Here is a 19,371-nt window from a genome sequence, read left to right as displayed (position 1 = left end):
CTGGTAACATGTAATTTTTATTAAGTATGGCTACTCGCGTGACCCATTCATTGTAAATCTCGTCCTTCCTTTGCGCTGCAGCGTAAAATTAGGTGAGCTTAGTGTTTTCGTTCTTGTTGGGTGTTGAAGTTTAAACTTTTTAAAAGATAAACGGTGTCAGATAGAGCATCGTTTTCAAGGTTCCGATACTACAATGCAACCCTTGCTTGTGTCAGAGAAAATTTTACCTCCCATAAGCGCTGTGATCACTGCTAAATTTGGAGACATGAATCGGTTAAGATATGTATGTTGTCTTTAATTTCCATGATTATCTATATAGATATATGATTTAGTTCAAGACTCTAGAACCTAAATATTTTGGGGGCACCAGGGCTAATAAGAGTTTTTTTTAAGATTTTTTTAAATTATATTGTTTTATTGTTAATTTTTAATAAAAAAATAATCCCTTATTAAAAATAATCATTTCAAAGGAACATTAAAAATTAAAAAAAAAAATTACATAACACATCTTCAAATAATATATTAATATCAAGTATTTATATCACAAAACAGTTAAATTATTATAATAGAAATAACACAAAAAAATTAAATTCAAATTCCTCTAAATACGCCAGTGATATGCTATGTATTGTATTTGACTATTTCTCAAATTGGCAATATTTAGCACTCATGAATAATTTCATATGAATGCGGTTTATTAATCTTGTCATTCATTTTTTCATATGAGCGAGGTAATTTGAATATTTTGATGAAATATTAATTTTATACATTTCTATAATTATGATATTTATTTGTTTAGTATATTGAGGAAGAATACAGTGAAAATGAAGAGGTATTTTGAAATTGATTATTTATAATTAGAAAAAAAAATTAAAGTCTTTGGAACCAAGATTGAAGTATGAAAGATTGGGAAATGATATCTATAATATTTTAGACAAAGATTCGTTATCTTGTTTTGTCGCCCATGAAAAAGTTTAGTATAATTCTCCAAAAGTCTTATAATAATTTAATAAAAGTTTCTAGCAATTGGTACTAGTTGGGGGATGATTCACATCATAGATCATCTAGGCAATAAAATTCAAGGAAAAGATATAGCCACTGTAATTTTTATTCATGTTTCTATAAAATGTAAATATAATAAAAGCATTCATCCACTGTTAATCAAATAAGTGTAGATTTAATGGGAGAATATATAGCAAGTTGTTCACATGATGGCAGAGTAAATATATAATTAATAACTTGATTTTATAGTATATGTATTTAGATTATTATAACTGGTTTATATAATTCAGAGCATAATCATTCACAGAGATTTGATATTGAAGTTAAGTGTATAGCTTTAAATCCACACTTTGGCAAAGTAAACACATCTAAATTATTTGTAGTTGGTCTAGATAAAGTAATGTTCATTATAAATTTTATTTTATCAAATCTTTCAAAATAGGTTATTATATATGAAAAAACAATGTTAGGGAAAAAAACAAATATTATATATGGTGGTGGCTTTGGTTCTATTGAGAGCATCAAATGGTTTTCAAATTATATAGCTTGGAATGATTTAAAAGTATATATCTTAATTTAAAATTTTCTTTAAAAATAACTCTTATTCTATAGGCTGTGAAAATTTATGATACCTACTCCAATAGTATTATAGGGAGTATCATTAGAGACTCTCATCCCATTAAAACTATTTTCCCATGCTGTATTAGATGGCATTCTCAACCCCAAGAAGTTGAAAAATTATGTGTTTTAGATTCCACTGAAAATAGCAATAAATCAGTAGAACAATCAGATGAGGAAAAAAGTTTAACTGGCAGTAGTAAAGAAAATTCCTTGCTTAAAAAGAATTCTCCTCAAATCAATATTAACAATAAAAATAAGATATTTATGATAGGGTGGATTGATCAGATCAAACTATGTAAGATTGTATCAACTTCTCCAACCTCTAATCCCAAAAATTTATCACCTAAATCAGGTGGCATTTATTTAACCACATCATTGTTTGAAAATTTTAATATTACTGGCAACACTATTATCAAATATGTACAAATTTTTAGAACAGTCACAACTCATTTTTACATATGCGGATTGATACCATATCCTGACATTAATAATATAGCTCTCTTAGCTTACTCAAAAGTAAAAAACATTGATTTATACTTGTTTACATTACTACAAATTATATATGTAAAAAAATTTTGATAATAATTTCTGCTACAATTAATTTTATTTTTTTCCCTTTAAATAATAAAATTGTAAATCATTGAAAAGAGCATTTTTGATTACCTTAATTGTCCTAAAAATCAGGGATGTGAACCCTTCGATAAAAAAAAAGGGTCCAGGTTTGTGTACAGGAATAAAATTTGAAAGGACCTGGGTCCAGGGTTCGGGTTTAGGGAACATAAAAATAATGACTCAAAATAAGATTTTTTTTATTCATTTATTATCATACTTCATTTACAAATGAAAAATTTAAAAATAAAATAATTTATATTTTAAATGTTTTATTCTCGCACAATTATAATATCTTCTAAATATCGTCCCTGAGATTTCCACGTAAAGTAGACAATATATATTTCAAAGATGAAAATACATGTTCTACCCTTACTTAAAATAGATAGTTATCTTTATAAAATTATTGTACTTGTGTCACCGGGAAGATTCTAGATAAGATATATAATTCTGGATATATTGAATAATTTTCTTTCCAGAATTTTAAAATATTTATATCCATATTTATTCTCTTAACTTCTGAGAACTTTATTATTAAAGATGCAATTGGCATTTTTTGATCCTCCTTCTGATGATAATTTGATTTTTTTTTCTTTATCAAAAAGTAAAATTTCAAGATCATCAATGTTGCTATCATTGTTATTATTATCACTACAATCAATAGGTATTGTCATAGCCTCCAATATATTGTAAATAATGGAGTTTTGCTTATGCCATAAATCCTTAAGATGGTCTTTAGCCATTTGTTTTTGCTCAATACTCAATAAAACTTGATACCGAGGGTCTAAATATATATAAGCATATACAACACTATTTTGCAAATATTGTTGCCCTCAAATTTTTTTTCTAATATTTCGTATAAAAAGGACTAAATTTTTCTAATCTAATCGGCATCTACAGTGTTGTGATGATTTAATGAAACATATTGACGATTAAATTCAAACCCATTCATATAAAATGATAATATTTGCAAAAATAATTAAAATATAGACATATCATTATTGATTTATTATTTCTTTTGTTGTACATTTGTAAAGATTATAATTATATATGCATGTGTTTTAATTAAATAGTCAATATGTTTCATTAAATCATCACAACACTGTAATCCATATACCTTAAAATCAAATAAACATAAAAAGAAATTTCAATAATGCTATGTCTATATTTTAATTATTTTTTACAGAAATCTTTCAAATTTAATAATCTTTCTAGCATCATACAAATTGAGGACCAACGTGTTGTGCAATATTATTTAAATTAAAATATTATTACTTGTACTACAAAATAATTCACTTTCAAAATAATCAACGTATTTCTATAACATAGCATATTAATAAATTTACATAATAAAATATTATTACACTGGAAAATAATTTATGATATCACAATATCTAAATAAAATGGAACTCCAGAAAGAAAATTGAAAGAAAAACGCGAAGATAAAATAAATGATTCCAAAAAAAAGTTAATAAAATTTAAAAAAATATTTTTAATTTTTTATGACACCTAGAACCCTTGGACTCTTCACTTTTAAAAAGGGTCCGGGTTCGGGTTCAACCAAAATACGAGGGTTCGGGTTCACATCCTTGCTAAAAAATCCTTAATTTTCTTGTAAAGAAAATGAATTTTAAATTATTTAGCAACTTTGTAAATTATTTTTTGATTTGTTTAGGAAGATAACCAAATTATAGCCACAAGCTTAGCATCCGGAATGGATGATGACCACCAGAAAACAAATTCCATCTTATCCATCACGGGAATAGCTTCTGGAGAAGAAGTGTCTGAATTTCCAGAAAATAAACCACCATCTTTCTACTCACCTAAGCCAAAAATTGATGGAGATATATGTGTTAGGCCTCAATTACATGTTATTAATCCAAGAACTGACAAATATTATGAGGAAACGGTCAACGACGCCTTGTCCACCAAGGATTGGCAAACTACGAAACCCACTCAATATAGTTTAGGTATTGAAGTTTGCAAATACTAATATTATCATATTTTGTAAAATTGCCGATTTCATAGATTTTTAATTATTTTCACTTCCTAGATTATTTAATTGGAGAGGGAATCTTTTTTGTCGCGAGTCCAAAGGACATTGTTTTAGGTCGTTCTAGGTCCTCTCAAGATCACGTTTATTGGTTGTTAGACAAAGAATCATTCGAGGAGGCCCTCAATTCCGCCATCAAATTATATTATTCATATCAAGTTCAAGGTAGATTAATTTTTTATTATATATTTTTTTTCTAACTAGTTAAAAATTTCGAATTTTTGCCCAAAATCAGGGAGTTCGAATAAAAATGACGGGTCAAAGTTCAGACTCTGTAAAAAATTAAAGATATTAGACTAAGCACCGGTTTGGACACTGTCGAATTATGTATAGGAAAGCACATTTTTTTTATTTCATCATTAAAATTAAAATACGTGGATAAAACGTTCATTTTATTGAATGCACATTATTAAATAATATTTAATTTAAATATAAATAATACTACATGTAGATATATTGGATTCATTTATCTCTAGGCATTATAAGCTTAAAAATATTTAAAAAACATAAAATGGCATTAAACAGAAGTTTATAAAAATTATTAGAATTTAAACTAGCAAACATTTTCACATTATTTTATACGCATAAAATCATGGGGTCAACCCGGTTCATATAGTGGTTCTGTTCAGGTTTGGTAAAAAATACCTGTTTAAAGGTTTGGATTTGGTTCGGATTGGATCCCTGCTTAAAATCATATTTAACTTTTTTCTATAAGCCACCCTCATCCCTATTCCATATAATCAGGTTGAAGACAACTAAATAGAATTCTTGATTAATTTAAAGTTGGTCAGTGCCACTAATATTTGTGTCAAAGATACACTATACTTTTATATATAAGGTATAATTTTTTATCGGACATAATACACATGAAACTTTAGCTAAGATGCCGCTGCTAGTAATTTTTAAAAATCTGCTTATAGTATTTGATAACATAAATTCATTTAAAATCTATTTATCAAGCTGACAATAATGCTCTGACAATGACTACTAAAAATTTATCGAAATCTCCCTCCAGCCTCGCAACCAATAATATCAAGGAATATGGTAGCAGGCCTAGTTTTAACACCGAAGAATCTAACCAAGCCTTGCTTCTCTCATACAAAGTTGCTAAGATTTATTCTGACCACCTGATAGCCGAGGGACTGTTCGAAAAGGCGGCTCTGAACGTTATCAAACCGTATTACAGATATCCCTTCATGCCCCTATCCTTCTCGATCAACTCTGGCACTGGAGGTTTGCTTTTATGGAAAAAAAAGGCAGTTAGTTTTATATCGTGCTATAGAAAAAATTATACATAGAAAGAAAGAAAGCAAAATAAATGTAATATAATATAATCAGAAATTTAAAAAAATTAACAATAAAATTTTAAAGATTCAAAAATAATAAGCAACAATTTTAAACTCGCCATTGCGACGTTATTAATCGAGATGTGGACGGATGTGATTTACAAATTTGCGAAGAGTCAAAAGTTGAGGAGTTTGGTTCTGATCCTTAATCCCAATACGGCGGAAGAATACAAAGAAAATTTGAAATTTTTTAACGTTCCTCCTCTAAACAAGACGAATGATAAAGAGATTTTGGTCGAATTAGAATCCCAATGCTACCATTTAATCTTTTCCGAGTTATTGATGATAAGGTCTTCACCAAAGAGCCAGATCGAAAAATGGGTTTTACATGATAATAACGTGAGCTATCGGGTATTTTTTTCATAAAATGTACCTAACTAAAAGGAATGTAAATATACAATTTTTCCATGTGGCGATATATTTAATACGCCAAAAAATATATCGATACAAATACTAAACAACTACGATCTCTATCGATAAATAACTTAAAATTTGTCAAAATAATAATTATCTAATACTTCGTTATATGAGGAGTCAAAGCCCCACTCCAGGAGAAATCAAAAGATTTTATAGTTGAAATATATATTTTTTAAATAAGAGATCTGGAGTGGAAAAGGAGGTAAACCACGCTTGGCACACCTTAAGCTTAGTTATCGTGAAAATAGCGCGATATTGCTGTGATCAATGACATATATAATGCCTAGACTGACGATTCATTCATTAAAAGTGTACATCAATGCAAATCAGCTGGAGACGCCATCTTGGTTACACTAATCATTAAAATTTTAAACGAGAGGCTAATTTATTCCTATATCTGATGCAAACTTTATTAAAGAATTATCGGATCATCGAGATAATAAGGAAGCAAGTTATCAATTTAAAAGTAGTTTTTAACATGAGAATAATTACTATATGTGTTGCCAAAATGGCGGGTCCAGCTGATTTGCTTTTAACGACGCTTAAAAATGCATTTGAATGAATGATCGTCAGTCTAGGTATTATGTCATTGGCTGTGATATATTTTCTTGATTTCGGTATCTAGTCAAAATCATTCACTCTTTGTGAATTACTATTTCAATAAAGATTACAATATTATTTATATCGAGATTTATTACTTACATATGGGAAATGGCTCTTTTTTTTAGCTGTGCTAATTTTAAAGCCTAAAGTGGGTAAAAGTTAAGGGAAGAATGGGGAAGAGGGAAAGGGAATATTGAAGTTTATTGTACCATATAATAGAAATTAAGAAGTAATTATAATTTTATCCTTTATTTTGTTGTGCTTGCGCTTTAAGATTTTCCTCATTTTTTTCATGTCTCTTTCATTTGTAAACTCAATCTTTCAACCTACGTTATATGTTTGTATTTTAATTTATTTATTTTTTGTTTTATTTATTATTTAATTATTGATATTTAATTATTATTTTTTAATGATCATCTAAGCTATTTGACAATTTTTTGAAAGAAAATCTTAGCTTAATCTGAAATTTGCTAGGAAATATGTGCCGATAAAATAAATGATTGAAGATAACGACAGTGCCATCCCCTAAAGGGCGAACACGTTGCGGGCCACACGCTTAAATTTTATTTGCACAGACTTTTTTTTTAAACTCTTCTAGATATCATAAGAACTAACGATGCCACCGGTTACTGATTGAGCGTGATATTCCTAATTTTAGGGTTGTTTATTCTTCTCCAATGACTTAAGAAATCTTTACATGATATCAGTTGATTTTATTTTTTTAATAAATTTTTATGTATACATTTTCTTATAAATTTGTCTTTCTAGATTTTTTTAGACCTTATCAAGCTGCTGCCTTCCAGATTATACGATCTAAATTTCGTGACAAATTTAGTTTTAGAAAAATTAGGTCAAAATCCTGAAGATTTGATCCTGCTCCAATGCCTAGCTTTGCTGTAAATATATTATATTTTTTTAAACGTTTCAAGAGTACACAAAAGTTGAACCTTAAATAAATGGTTTTAAATTTATGCATACAGAGACCAGTCTAGCAGGAGTTTTTTTTTAAAATATTTCGGTCCAGGTTGCATTGTCAATTTATACTTTAGGACCCCACCAGATATATTTTTCTATCCAGACTATTGTACCGGATATTAGGTCTGGCCTGCAAGTTATCTACTTCTTTTTTTAGAAAGAAGAAAAACCTTCTTTTTTTTAAAAAAAAAAATTATATATAGCTTATTAAATTATTATAATTATTACAATAGATACATAAAATATAAATAATTAAATTTTATATATTATATATAATAGATATAAAATAGTTAAAATATATTTAATTTAATGATGGTAAGATAAGGATACATAATCTAAATTAATTATATATATAATAGGTATAAAATAGTTAAAATCTATTTAATTTAATGATGGTAAGATAAGCATACATAATCTAAATTAATTATAAAATTAATTAATTATTTTTTATATTATATAAACGTGTTACAAATACACAATAATTTTATGCACTTTCTGCTCTTGCCCTCATCACAACAAGAAACCGATAGCTACCATTCCCAACATACTGGCCCAACAGTCCCTAACTCCACTGGCGCAGATAGTTCGACGTTTGATCCAGCCGACTCTTCATATGTAGAAATATTTTTAACAACTTCAAAACCATTCGTCACATCCCGAATACCTAAGGAGGCAAGACTTTAAGTTGCCAGACACCTGTCCAAAAATCTGATTTCCTTGTTAGATAATTATTCTTCAGTAAACTAATGGCTAAATTTCCTTTAGGACCTTGAAAACCCCCCTGCTAGCAAAAAATCACTGACATGGCAAATTAGGGATGCCACTATCTACCTCTTACCCATTAATCACATTTCTACATCCTTTAAGAGGGATGACATGGATAAAAATAAGAAACATAAAAATGACTTGCTCACCAAGGTCAAATTAATATTTAAAAAACTCGATAACTTGTTTGTTAAATCAGCCATACGTCTAGCAACTTCTGTCAACAAGCCTACTGCCTACGACTCATTAAACAAATATATTGAATGTTACTAATAACTATTTTACATCCATATATAACATAAAATTTAATGATTTTTATTTTATGTATCTATTGTAATAATCATAATAACTTAATAAGCCTAAGAAATATAACAAGCTAAAATAACAGGAAAAAAAAATTATATATAGTAAAAATTTCGAATTTATGGTTTTGATAAGGGTTAACCTAGCCACATATTAGGAATATTTCTTGCTTATTTTGAATATATGTTTTTTTCAAATTAGATTAAAAGTAAAACAAAAAGATAATAATATCTCCCACAAGAGAAAGTGAAATATCAGATAAAAAAGATTAAACAATTGTATATTTTTTTTAAAATTAGCGTATTTAAATAATCAGGTCATTAATTACCTCCCTCAAAAATTCAACCTACTACGAGTACTCTAATTAGATTAGTGGTGTTGTATAATATATTTCGTAGAAATGGAAATTCTCATATAGATATATATTTTGAGAGAAACATTGTTTTTTCTTTTATACATAACAGTTATACGTTCAATGAGAAGTACGAAATGGCCTTATCCATTTACATCAAGTTAAATATGAGTTCGGAGACGTTTAAACTCATCGTCGATTATCAGCTTTTTGAAATGGTCAAGGATAAAACGATTTCTTCTCTTATACAATTGGATAAAACTCTAACCTTAAATTTGCTCATCAAATATCGAGACAAAGTAAAGTTATTTCTCTTCCTTGTTCCATTTCCTTTCTTTATTTTTATATGCATGCATAAAACATATAGTCGCGGGAATATTATAAGGTTCTAACAATCGAGTTCTAAAAAAAACATTATACCATTACCATTTAGCAGTGTTGTTAAAATAGCGCGCTACTTTTTTCAGTACCGGTAGCTTTAGCTGGCTACTTTTTTTAGAAAATAGCGATAGCCGTAGCTCGCTACTAATTTAGAAAGTAGCGAAGTAGCCTTTCAATATTACATAATAAATACATCTAAAAAATATTTTTTATTAAATCTAAAATTATAATCCTTTTATTTAATTTTGAAATTTAAATTTATATTTAAAAATATACATTATAAATGTTATAATCCTTTTATTTAATTTTGAAATTTAAATTTATATTTAAAAATATACATTATAAATGTAGTTAGCATTATAAATCTAGTTATTAAAAATGTGTGAGATTGTTGAAGATAGCGAAATTTCTTTGGAAAATGAGAAAAATATAGATTATCCTTTCTATAATATTAATATATAGTATTAATATAAAATTCAAAATTAATATATTATTAATTACCTTGTGTATAATAATTATATTTTTATAACCTTTATTTACCATAATTTAATGCTATTTTAATATTTTTTATGAATGAATCTAAATCTCAGATAAATTTAAATTTTGAAAATTAAAAAGGTATTCTTTTTTTTATAAATATAATCGCTTTATATAAATTAGATTTCCAGATCTGTATGATGATGATAACATAATAGCTGCTATTCATCCTAGTTTCAAATTAAATTGGCCATACAATAATTTAACTGAATCTAAAGGGCAACTTGATAGGCTGATGGTAACGTTAAAAAATGCCATGCCTAACCACGATACTAATACTATAGCAAGATCGAAACCGCGGCCTTCCATAGATGATTTTTTTGAATAATATTATTGAATCTCTAGATGCTTTTTTTAAATCTAAAATACTCATTTAAATATTTTTATGATTTTTTTCATATAAAAAGTGTGTTTATTAAATTTAATACTGCTTTGCGCTCAAGTGCTAGTGCTGAACGATTATTTGGTATGGCAAATATACTTTCTGATCATCGCTCTAGATTTGGGGATGATAGTACCGAAATGTTATTATTATTAAAGTGCAATAATAAATAAATTATATATATATATATGTAACAAATATAATCATGTTTTTATACCAATATTTTATTTGTGGAAATAAAATTACGTAAAAAAATATTTTAAAAAAAATCAAAATATAGCGTAAAAAAGTAGCTAATAGTGCGCTACTCATTTGAAAGCGGTAGCGGTAGCGCGCTACTTTTAAAAGTAGCATTTAACAACACTGCCATTTAGCTTCAAATTGCTATATTTTACTCCATTTAAAAATTAGTTTCGGCAACTTAAAGTGATCGATTAGAATTTTTTGAATCCTCTAATAAAAAAAATATCTTTTCTATTTATAGATAAATGTCAATCACATTGTCCAACAACTTGAACCCTCACCGAATCTGTTACTAAATTACTTGGACCTACTTTTTGAGAAAGACATTCATTTTGGCAAAAATTTTCACGGTCTTCAAGTTATAATTATATATTATATTTATTTAATGTTTTTTTTGCTTGGACACGATATAAGAGCTGCGTGTTTTAAAATTTTTTAATGAGATATTTCTTTTATTAATATTAATCATTCTAAAATTATGATTTGAACTGATTGATTTAAAAGATTTTTTTATATTTAACTCGATTAACTGTTATATCGCATCCATTGCGTCAATTATAAATGAAACCTTAATTCTTAAATTATCAATGACATATAATAATACCTAGACTGACAATTCATTCATTAAAAGTGTACATCAATACAAATCAGCTAGAGACGCCATCTTGGTTACTGTAATAAATATTAAAATTTTAAACGAGAGCCTAATTTTATATTATATCTGATGCAAACTTTATTAAAGAATTGCCTGATCATCGAGATAATGAGAAAGTAAGTTATCAATTTAATATTAGTTTTTAACATGAAAATAATTATTATAAAGGTTACCAAAATGGCGGGTCCAGCTGATTTGCTTTTAACGACGCTTAAAAATGCATTTTAATGAATGAATCGTCAGTCTAGGTATTATTATATGTCATTGTAAATTATATATAAATGTATATTAGGTAAAATTATACGCCAAATATGAACCTCTAAAATTGATGAATTTTTTGAAAAATAGCCAACATTACAATCTACACAGGGCTCTGGAGGAGTGTAGGACTAGTGAAATGCATCGTGAAATGGTTTTTTTGTATGGTAATTTCTCTTATTTTGACTTACATTTAAAACAAACTTTTTCCCTATAAATTATATATAATTTGAGAACGCCCTTTATTTTATACACTATTAAAAATTAAATACGAATGAGGTTTATTTTTTAAAATTTATTTATTTTGTTTAGGTTATTAATCAAGGATGTAACCTCCCTAGCCCTCATATTTATTCTGAAGTCAACCCAGGACCTGGACCATTTTTAAGAGTGGAGGGTTCTAGGTGTTAGAAATTATTTTTTCATGGAATCATTTTTTTCCTTCGCATTTTTCAAAAATTTTCTGGTGCTTCCATTTTATTTTATGATTGTAGGAAAATAGAACATTTGAAATATAAATTACTAATTAATTTTTTACTTGTAAATGATGTATTATAAAAAAATAAATGAAAAAAAATTGTGTTATTTTGAGTCTATATTTCTTTATGTTCTTCAAACCAGGACCCTGGTTTTTTAAAATCACATCCCTGGTATTGATAACCTCAACGTTGCATAAATATTAAATAGATAAATTTTGATTTAATTAATATGTAAATCGATAGTTTAAATAGATTGGATTTTTTGATATATTAGATAATTTATTGGTGATAAATTTTCAAAATTCTGTTTAAATGATTTAAAATAAGTATTAATATAAACCTTAATCTATTTTTAATTGGACAATAATATAACCTATTCAATGATTTTCATAAAATCATCAAAGAATGAGGATTTTTTTTTGAGAATAGTTGATCAGGATTAATGATCAAATGTTATCTAAGATTTAAAATACTTTTTTGTAAAATCTTTTGTGATTTCTATGCATAAAAATCTTTTCATGGTCTTCTTAAATGAAAATTTTTTAGGAAACTTTAAGTTATCATTTATTTAAAAAAAATATATATACATAATTATTAAATCCCAAAAAGTAAGAGTAGGAAATTCTAAAAAAGCTTTAGCCGTGATGATTCAAAACCTGGAGGATATAAACGGAGCTATAAATTATTGCAAGGAGCAAGACGATAGCGAATTATGGGTCGAACTTATCAATTTATCAATTAATAATCCTTGTAAAATAAACTTTCCTTATATTTATAAATTTATTGTTGGTTTGGACTTTAACGATTTTTTTATGTCATTTGAACGCGACATTATTTGACGAAATTTGCCGCTTATTAAATTTTTTTTAAAAACAAAGTATTTTATTATATATTAAAAGTGCATTATTATTCTGTATTAAATATATTTATTAGTCTATAATAAGTTAATTTAATATATTTTTTAGTTGTCATTATGAAATCTGGTTAATCATACGTTAAGCTTCATTGTTTAGTTGAATCACCTTTAGCTTCGGGTATGTTACTTTGAAATTAATTATCTCAAGTTAAAATAAATATCAGAGTTTATCATTTGCTCGAAATCAAATAGCTTTAAAGATCGTGAGAGATTTTTTTGGGCAGAAAAATCACTTCTGGTATAAATACATTTTTTTTTAATAAGCCTTCGTAACAATTCTACTACAAAATATCGGAACTTATGTCGATCCTCTAATACTAATTCAACAAATCCAAGCCGGAATGAAAATCCAAGGTTTGAGGGATTCGCTAGTCAAAATATTAAGGGATTATCATTTACAGGTCTTTTTTTTATTATTTGAATTTTTTTGCTTTTTACCATTTAGTTTTCTTTTTCAAATCTATCATTAAAAAATAAACCCGGTTTTAAGGCCCGGTCTGGGCTCAAAGATTGATTATGTGCGCAAAATTTGTTATTCATCATTATATTCGTTTTTTACTGAGGTTAGATAGAGCTCATTTTATCAAATTGTAAAAAATGAATATGATTTTTGAGAGTTTATAACGAGCGTTTTGGGATTAGGACAAAAAATATTATGATTCTGAATACTTTAGTTGTTTCGATTCTTAAATTTTACACGGTTTCAGACTCAGGTTTCAAACTCTATTATATCAAAAAAAATTTAAACGATAAATAAATACTCCAAGATGAGTCAATCGCACAATATTTTAAAATAATAAAAATATAAATTACTCCACAATTTTATAGTAACCGGTTTCTGGACATTTAAAGTTACTCTGTCTTCTATAACAGGTTTCGATTCCTTGATTACTTCCGGTTCCAAGGATTGAAGATTTCTATTCCAACATAAAAGATGGTTGATATTACAAATTTTTATATTTTTATTTTTGTATATAAATGGACAAATAATTTTGAACTAAGACCGAGCTCAGAGATAGTTGCAATAAAATTTTGCTCTCCGACGCCGCCCAATTATTCCGCGAAAAATTTCAAATTAGTAAGAAATCTTTCACCCTTACGGATGATGCCGATTACGCCTTCTTGCTAAACGAAAATATTCACAAGAACAACAAAGATCATCATCTTAAAAGTGTCCATTTTAACTGTAGTCATTGCCAGCAGTCCCTGTTCTCCGACTCTTCCTCTTTAAATTTCCACCCCGCTTCTGATAATAGCGTTTATAAAAGTTGTGATAAGGAGACATCTTCGACAAAAGACGAAACATCGATGACGGGTAATGTTTGTTTTATATATTAAAGATTTACTCTATTAAAGTAACACATTCTCTGGAATTGTCAGATTTCTATGAATCAACTCTGGAGTTTATTTTATTTGGATTTAGGCTTCAGTTATAGTAAGCGCTAATCGCTCAGGCAATGGAGCACACCTCGCTGGGTATTTTTCAAAAGTTCGCAAATAATAGGTTAAATTTATAATTGATCGCGCAATGCGATGAAATGAATAATATCGCTTTAGATTATAAATTTTACCTATTATTTGCTTTTAAAAAAAAATAAATACCAAGCTTAGTCTTATCTAGTTATCGTGAGACTCCATTTTGCATTCGTTTTATAAAAAATGGAGGCCAAATCTTAAAAAGGCTTGTTGGCCAAATTTTAAATATTAATGGGACTCCAATTAGACAAATTGCTTTGTAGTCAATTAATTGTTTTAATCCACATTTAGAACTGATTTAACAGCTGTATATTAGATTGTAATTTAATGTGCGCACATATGAGCGTTTCTACGAGCAGTGAGACAAGCTGTTACTTACGAGTTAATTAGATTTATTTTTTTTACTAATAGAGAAGCCGCTAATTGAGTTAATTCTCGGTAGATAGAGTTACAGCTGCGTTAGAAACGCAAATAATGCATTTCAAATGGTATCGTGCAAATTGGTCAAATTTCCGTTTAGCATTAGAAACCATTTTAAAGACCAAACTGCTTTTTTCAATTTTTTTTTAATTCTATCATTTTGCAAGTACCAAAATCTTGTTACCCTAAGAATGATATGGGGAAGGGCATTAAAAATTTCTTCCTATAATTGTTTAATTATATGTAAATTAGTGTTGATAAACGGCGTTCAGAGTCGATAATTCAATATTTTATCCAGAAAAATATTACGCAAGCCTGAAGATTTTGCTCATATATGGATGTCTATTAGCGAAAACTCGAGGCATAGGCAATATTTTTCTGGTAAAAATATTCAGTTAGTCGTTTTTAAAAATCGGCTCAAATCGAGCCATTTAACAACATTAATGAAAAATGTAAAAAATTAGCTTATCTTTTGAAATAGTATATTTAGAATTAATGAAATGAACCAGACGATAATATAATTTATAAAAACCGATTCTTTTTTTTAACTTAGTTAAATTTTGAATCGGCGGTACTAATAAAATGACAACATCAGTTTAAACAAGGGATGCGTTACGTTTTTATTATTAAAAGTGTATGGCAATAAGCAAACGCTCAATTTGTGCAAACTATAAAGTACTAATATTATATCTATTTTATAAATCCTAAATTTCGCCATAAAAAATTGTCATATTGAAAGGAGATTCTGAGAAAAAAAATTTCCTCTTTTTGATCTCTAAGTTAGGTAGACTTATTAATAATTATTTTCTATTATGCACACCTAAAATAACATAAAGACAATGGGGTAGATGATAGAAAAATTGGCGATTCTCGACATAAAAAAGTTAACTATATTAATCTGAATGACATTATTCTATACTTGTGCAAGCATGCCTTTCACCACGAGTGCCTTAAAAATTTACTTTACGAAAACTCTACCACTTCAATTTATAAAGTAATATTCAAATAAACAAATTTGTAATTCGCGATAATAATATATTATATCAGGGCCCGGTCAAATATGATTAGGTAAATTGGTCTATGTTTGAACTGTCAAATATTGTCAAATTCGAATAAAGTTTTTTAAGGCCTTTATTTTGTATATATCTGTTATATTAATTTTATAATATTTTTAAAATTCATTATCGTTCTATAATTAATGTTTCGCTTTTCGTGACAAAGCCTTGTTCTGGTTCATTAATTTTTAATAAATTTTCCTGATATCAAGGTTTTTTTAAATATCTATTTCTTTTTTCGTATGTCGATTAACCCAAATCGATTAATTTCTTTCTGAAAAAGAATTAATATTAAGAATTGTTAGTAAAATGCCATTTCTCTTTATGGGCAAGATGGGAACATTCCACCCATTTAGGGTCGAAATCGAATTGTTTTGGGAGTTTTTCACATATTTTTTCTATTAAATACACCTCCTTTTACTTCTGAAATTTATGATACTTAAAATATTGTATTATTTCATATGCTTCAACTCATTATTAATTAGATGCTCTCCTCTTGCTATGGTTGGGGATCCAATATCTTTTAATTTTTTTCTTCAGATTATTTGACCATATATGACTAGGTCAAATGACTTTTGACCGACTTGTCAACTATTATAAATATATTATTTAAATTTTATTTTATAACATCAGATCAATTGCCCCATATGTTCAAGTGTTTCTCAATCATTAATGTCTGCAATAGGAAAATGAATATTTTTGTATTTAATTTTATTTTTATAACGCTGGCCAATGATTGTACTATATTGTCAAATTTTTTCGTTCTGTATACGTATTTATCTTTTTATATTACAAGAGGAAATTTAATCAAATGTATAAATATAATTTCTAGGTTTTTTTTGAATGTCTGCCAGCAATGGATTCAATGTTACGAATATTATAAATAGACAAAAAAAATATTGAATTCTTTGCATTCTTTTTTTTAAAAAAAAATCAAGTCATACCTCAAATCAATGATTTTTTTTTAATTTTCCTTAAATAAAAAATATTTCTAAATTATTAATTTTTAAAGGCGGCAAAAAATGAATTATTCAGTTTTGTTTTTTTATTCAGATTCACCTTTGACTGATTTCACTCTATTTATAATATAAAAATGTAGTGGCAATAAACCATTTTTACTTATTTATGAAAAGCCTCAGAATTTATAAAATTACAAAAAATAATAAACTTTTATATATTTATTTATTTCAAAATCTCAAAGTAATAAAATTCCATGTGAAACATTTAGTGAAGGTCATGGTCCGGTCTTTTTCCGGACAGAACCGATATACACGGACTTGATTGGGCAACGATCCTCAAACAAAAGCCCGGTCCAGACTTTGGTTGACCGGTTTTTAAATTTTTTTGTTATTTTAAAAATATTCTTCTTTTTATCATATTTAATTCTTGTTTTTTTATATTTTTATTAATAAAAGTATTTTATAACAAAATCAAATATGAATAATATAATAAATGATACAAATATTTAATTTAATAAACTTTTTTTACAAACTTTTCCTTTGTATATTGCAAAAGTGAACTAGGAAAATAATCGCAAAAATTAAAATAACTTCTCTAGAAAATAAAATGTAAGCAAATTATATGAGTTGAACAGTAAGACACACTTAAATATCTGTACGGACCTAGACATAAAATGAATTATAAGATCGTTTTGATCCGCGGACCTTGGAAAATACCAGTCCGCCAACAGCCCCGTCCCGGTTTAGACCCTATAGAACTGAAACGTTTACCTTCAGTAATAATATAAAAAATATTGTCAATATATGTGACTTATTGAATTTGATATTTGAATGAATAATTCATTCTAGTGTAGTAGTACTAGCTATTGATCGGGTGGGTAGTAAAATTTTTTTATGATTAGTGATTCGCGATTTATGTACTTATGATTTATAAATTGAGTCGTTTTTTTAGATAATTTTATAAAATAAAATGAATAAAAACATAGCTTAGAAATTTTTTATTTCATTCATTTCATTGGTTTACCACCCGTCAAAAAGAGAACACACGTGGGCCTCGGATAACTCCTCAGGCTTTTTTCGCAAGGATGCCAATATAACCTTGTTATGTTACCTAGATGAGAATATGGAAGAAGGCACTATAAATTCCTTCCTAGTTGTTTTAATACATAAATTTAATTTAATATTATATAAAATGTAACAGATGTAATACTTATCTTTTAAAATGGAATAGAATGACGTATGGATTGCTCCTTTTATCTTTTAACTATTCTCATAAGGATTCTATCAATTATTATTTTGCAATCACATAATTTTTTAAAAATATTGCCTCAAAGGCTATAAATTGATTAAATCTATTTATTAAGAAACTTTTATTTATTTCTAAAAAATGTTCGTTATAGTCTCTAATCTCATTCTCCAAATTTTTTTAAATTATAGTATCATTTAACCAAACTATTTGTATTCGTTTCAATTTTTAATCTTAATCTCCGCATATTTCCTAGTATCTTTTTACGGTTATTGTTACTTGCCACTATGGTTGCATTTAAAAAAGTAACATTTTCATTTTTTAAAGAACGCATGTTGTTTTTTATTTCACCATTACAATATTTATTTATTTTTAAAAAATTATTTTTTATTTATATAAATAAATTATTTTTTCATAAATTTTAAATTAATACTCTTTTTTTTATACCAATGGTCGAAATCAATCTTAAATAAATATATATATCTTTGATAAATATTTTTTTTTACTTATTAAATTTTCCTTTTTTAGGATCAATATGGTATTAGACCCTGCTTTAATAAATGACCCTTCAGAAATTTATATTTTCATCATAATAATTTAGTAACACTAAAAATAAAGATAGCAACTGCACAAGATTTCCATATGACGATCTAAAAAACAATTCAAAACTTAGATGAATAGATTATATCCTAATTCTTTTTTATACTAGACTCTTCATAAGCTAATATTTTTATCAATCTATAAATTTTAATTACTATAATTTTTACTAATTAGTTAAATTTTGCAAAATATTTTATTTAGAATGTTAAAATTATTTAGAACTAGACTCTTCTAGAATTTTTGATTTATTTTTAAATTTAATTTTTATCATTGCACATTAAAAATAAAGATCAGCTCAAGAATTCCATATAAATGACCTAAAAAAACAACTAAAAACTTAGGCAAAAAGATTATATCCTAATTCCTTTTATTTTTATAATTACAATATACTGGATAAATTTAGATTCTGTAATGGATATTTTTTTTTCATAACATTTATTTTTTTAAATGATTACACTATTTAAATTTATTAATATATAATAAAAATATATTAAAAATAGATAAAATTATAATTATTTTGAAAATTTGTGAAATGATAAGGTTTTAGGTAATTGTAATAGAGCTTCTATGGGTAGTTCTAGATTCTCCTCGGATAATTTGTAGATTTTATTGGTTTGTGATATCCTGCATTATAAAAATTTCTTTGTTTAAAGCTTTTTTTTGTTAATTGTAAAGTTTTAACATTCTAAGGAATTTGAACATGAAGGTAAACTATTAA

General features: G+C 26.7%; 1 protein-coding gene across 1 annotated transcript; it reads left to right on the top strand.

Moving 5' to 3' along the window:
- The first annotated feature begins 709 nt into the window (after nt 1-709).
- On the top strand, nt 710-16,673 carry LOC135922090 (vacuolar protein sorting-associated protein 41 homolog). Its single transcript, XM_065456506.1, has 21 exons — nt 710-731; nt 800-832; nt 877-972; nt 1,017-1,100; nt 1,145-1,219; nt 1,265-1,399; nt 1,445-1,564; nt 1,615-2,139; nt 3,908-4,202; nt 4,286-4,450; nt 5,246-5,518; nt 5,657-5,982; nt 7,420-7,547; nt 9,159-9,345; nt 10,831-10,947; nt 11,537-11,669; nt 12,591-12,731; nt 13,162-13,298; nt 13,900-14,212; nt 15,630-15,787; nt 16,482-16,673. Exons 1-21 carry the CDS (start codon nt 723-725, stop codon nt 16,539-16,541), a joined length of 3,510 nt encoding a protein of 1,169 aa, XP_065312578.1. The 5' UTR covers nt 710-722; the 3' UTR covers nt 16,542-16,673.
- Nucleotides 16,674-19,371: the final 2,698 nt, after the last annotated feature.

The sequence above is a fragment of the Gordionus sp. m RMFG-2023 genome, chromosome 1 (genome assembly GCF_954871325.1).
Source record: "Gordionus sp. m RMFG-2023 chromosome 1, tfGorSpeb1-WG-v2, whole genome shotgun sequence".
NCBI classification, from domain to species: Eukaryota; Metazoa; Nematomorpha; class Gordioida; order Chordodea; family Parachordodidae; genus Gordionus; species Gordionus sp. m RMFG-2023.
Note: the sequence above shows the minus strand (reverse complement) of the source record. Positions and strands in the feature narration are given on the sequence as shown.

What these genes read in the sequence shown, in the direction of transcription:
- LOC135922090 (XM_065456506.1), top strand. An exon ending in GTTTTGTCGCCCATGAAAAA is followed by an intron (nt 973 to 1,016) that starts GTTTAGTATAAT and finishes ATTTAATAAAAG; the next exon opens with TTTCTAGCAATTGGTACTAG. An exon ending in TAAGGGATTATCATTTACAG is followed by an intron (nt 13,299 to 13,899) that starts GTCTTTTTTTTA and finishes TTTTGAACTAAG; the next exon opens with ACCGAGCTCAGAGATAGTTG.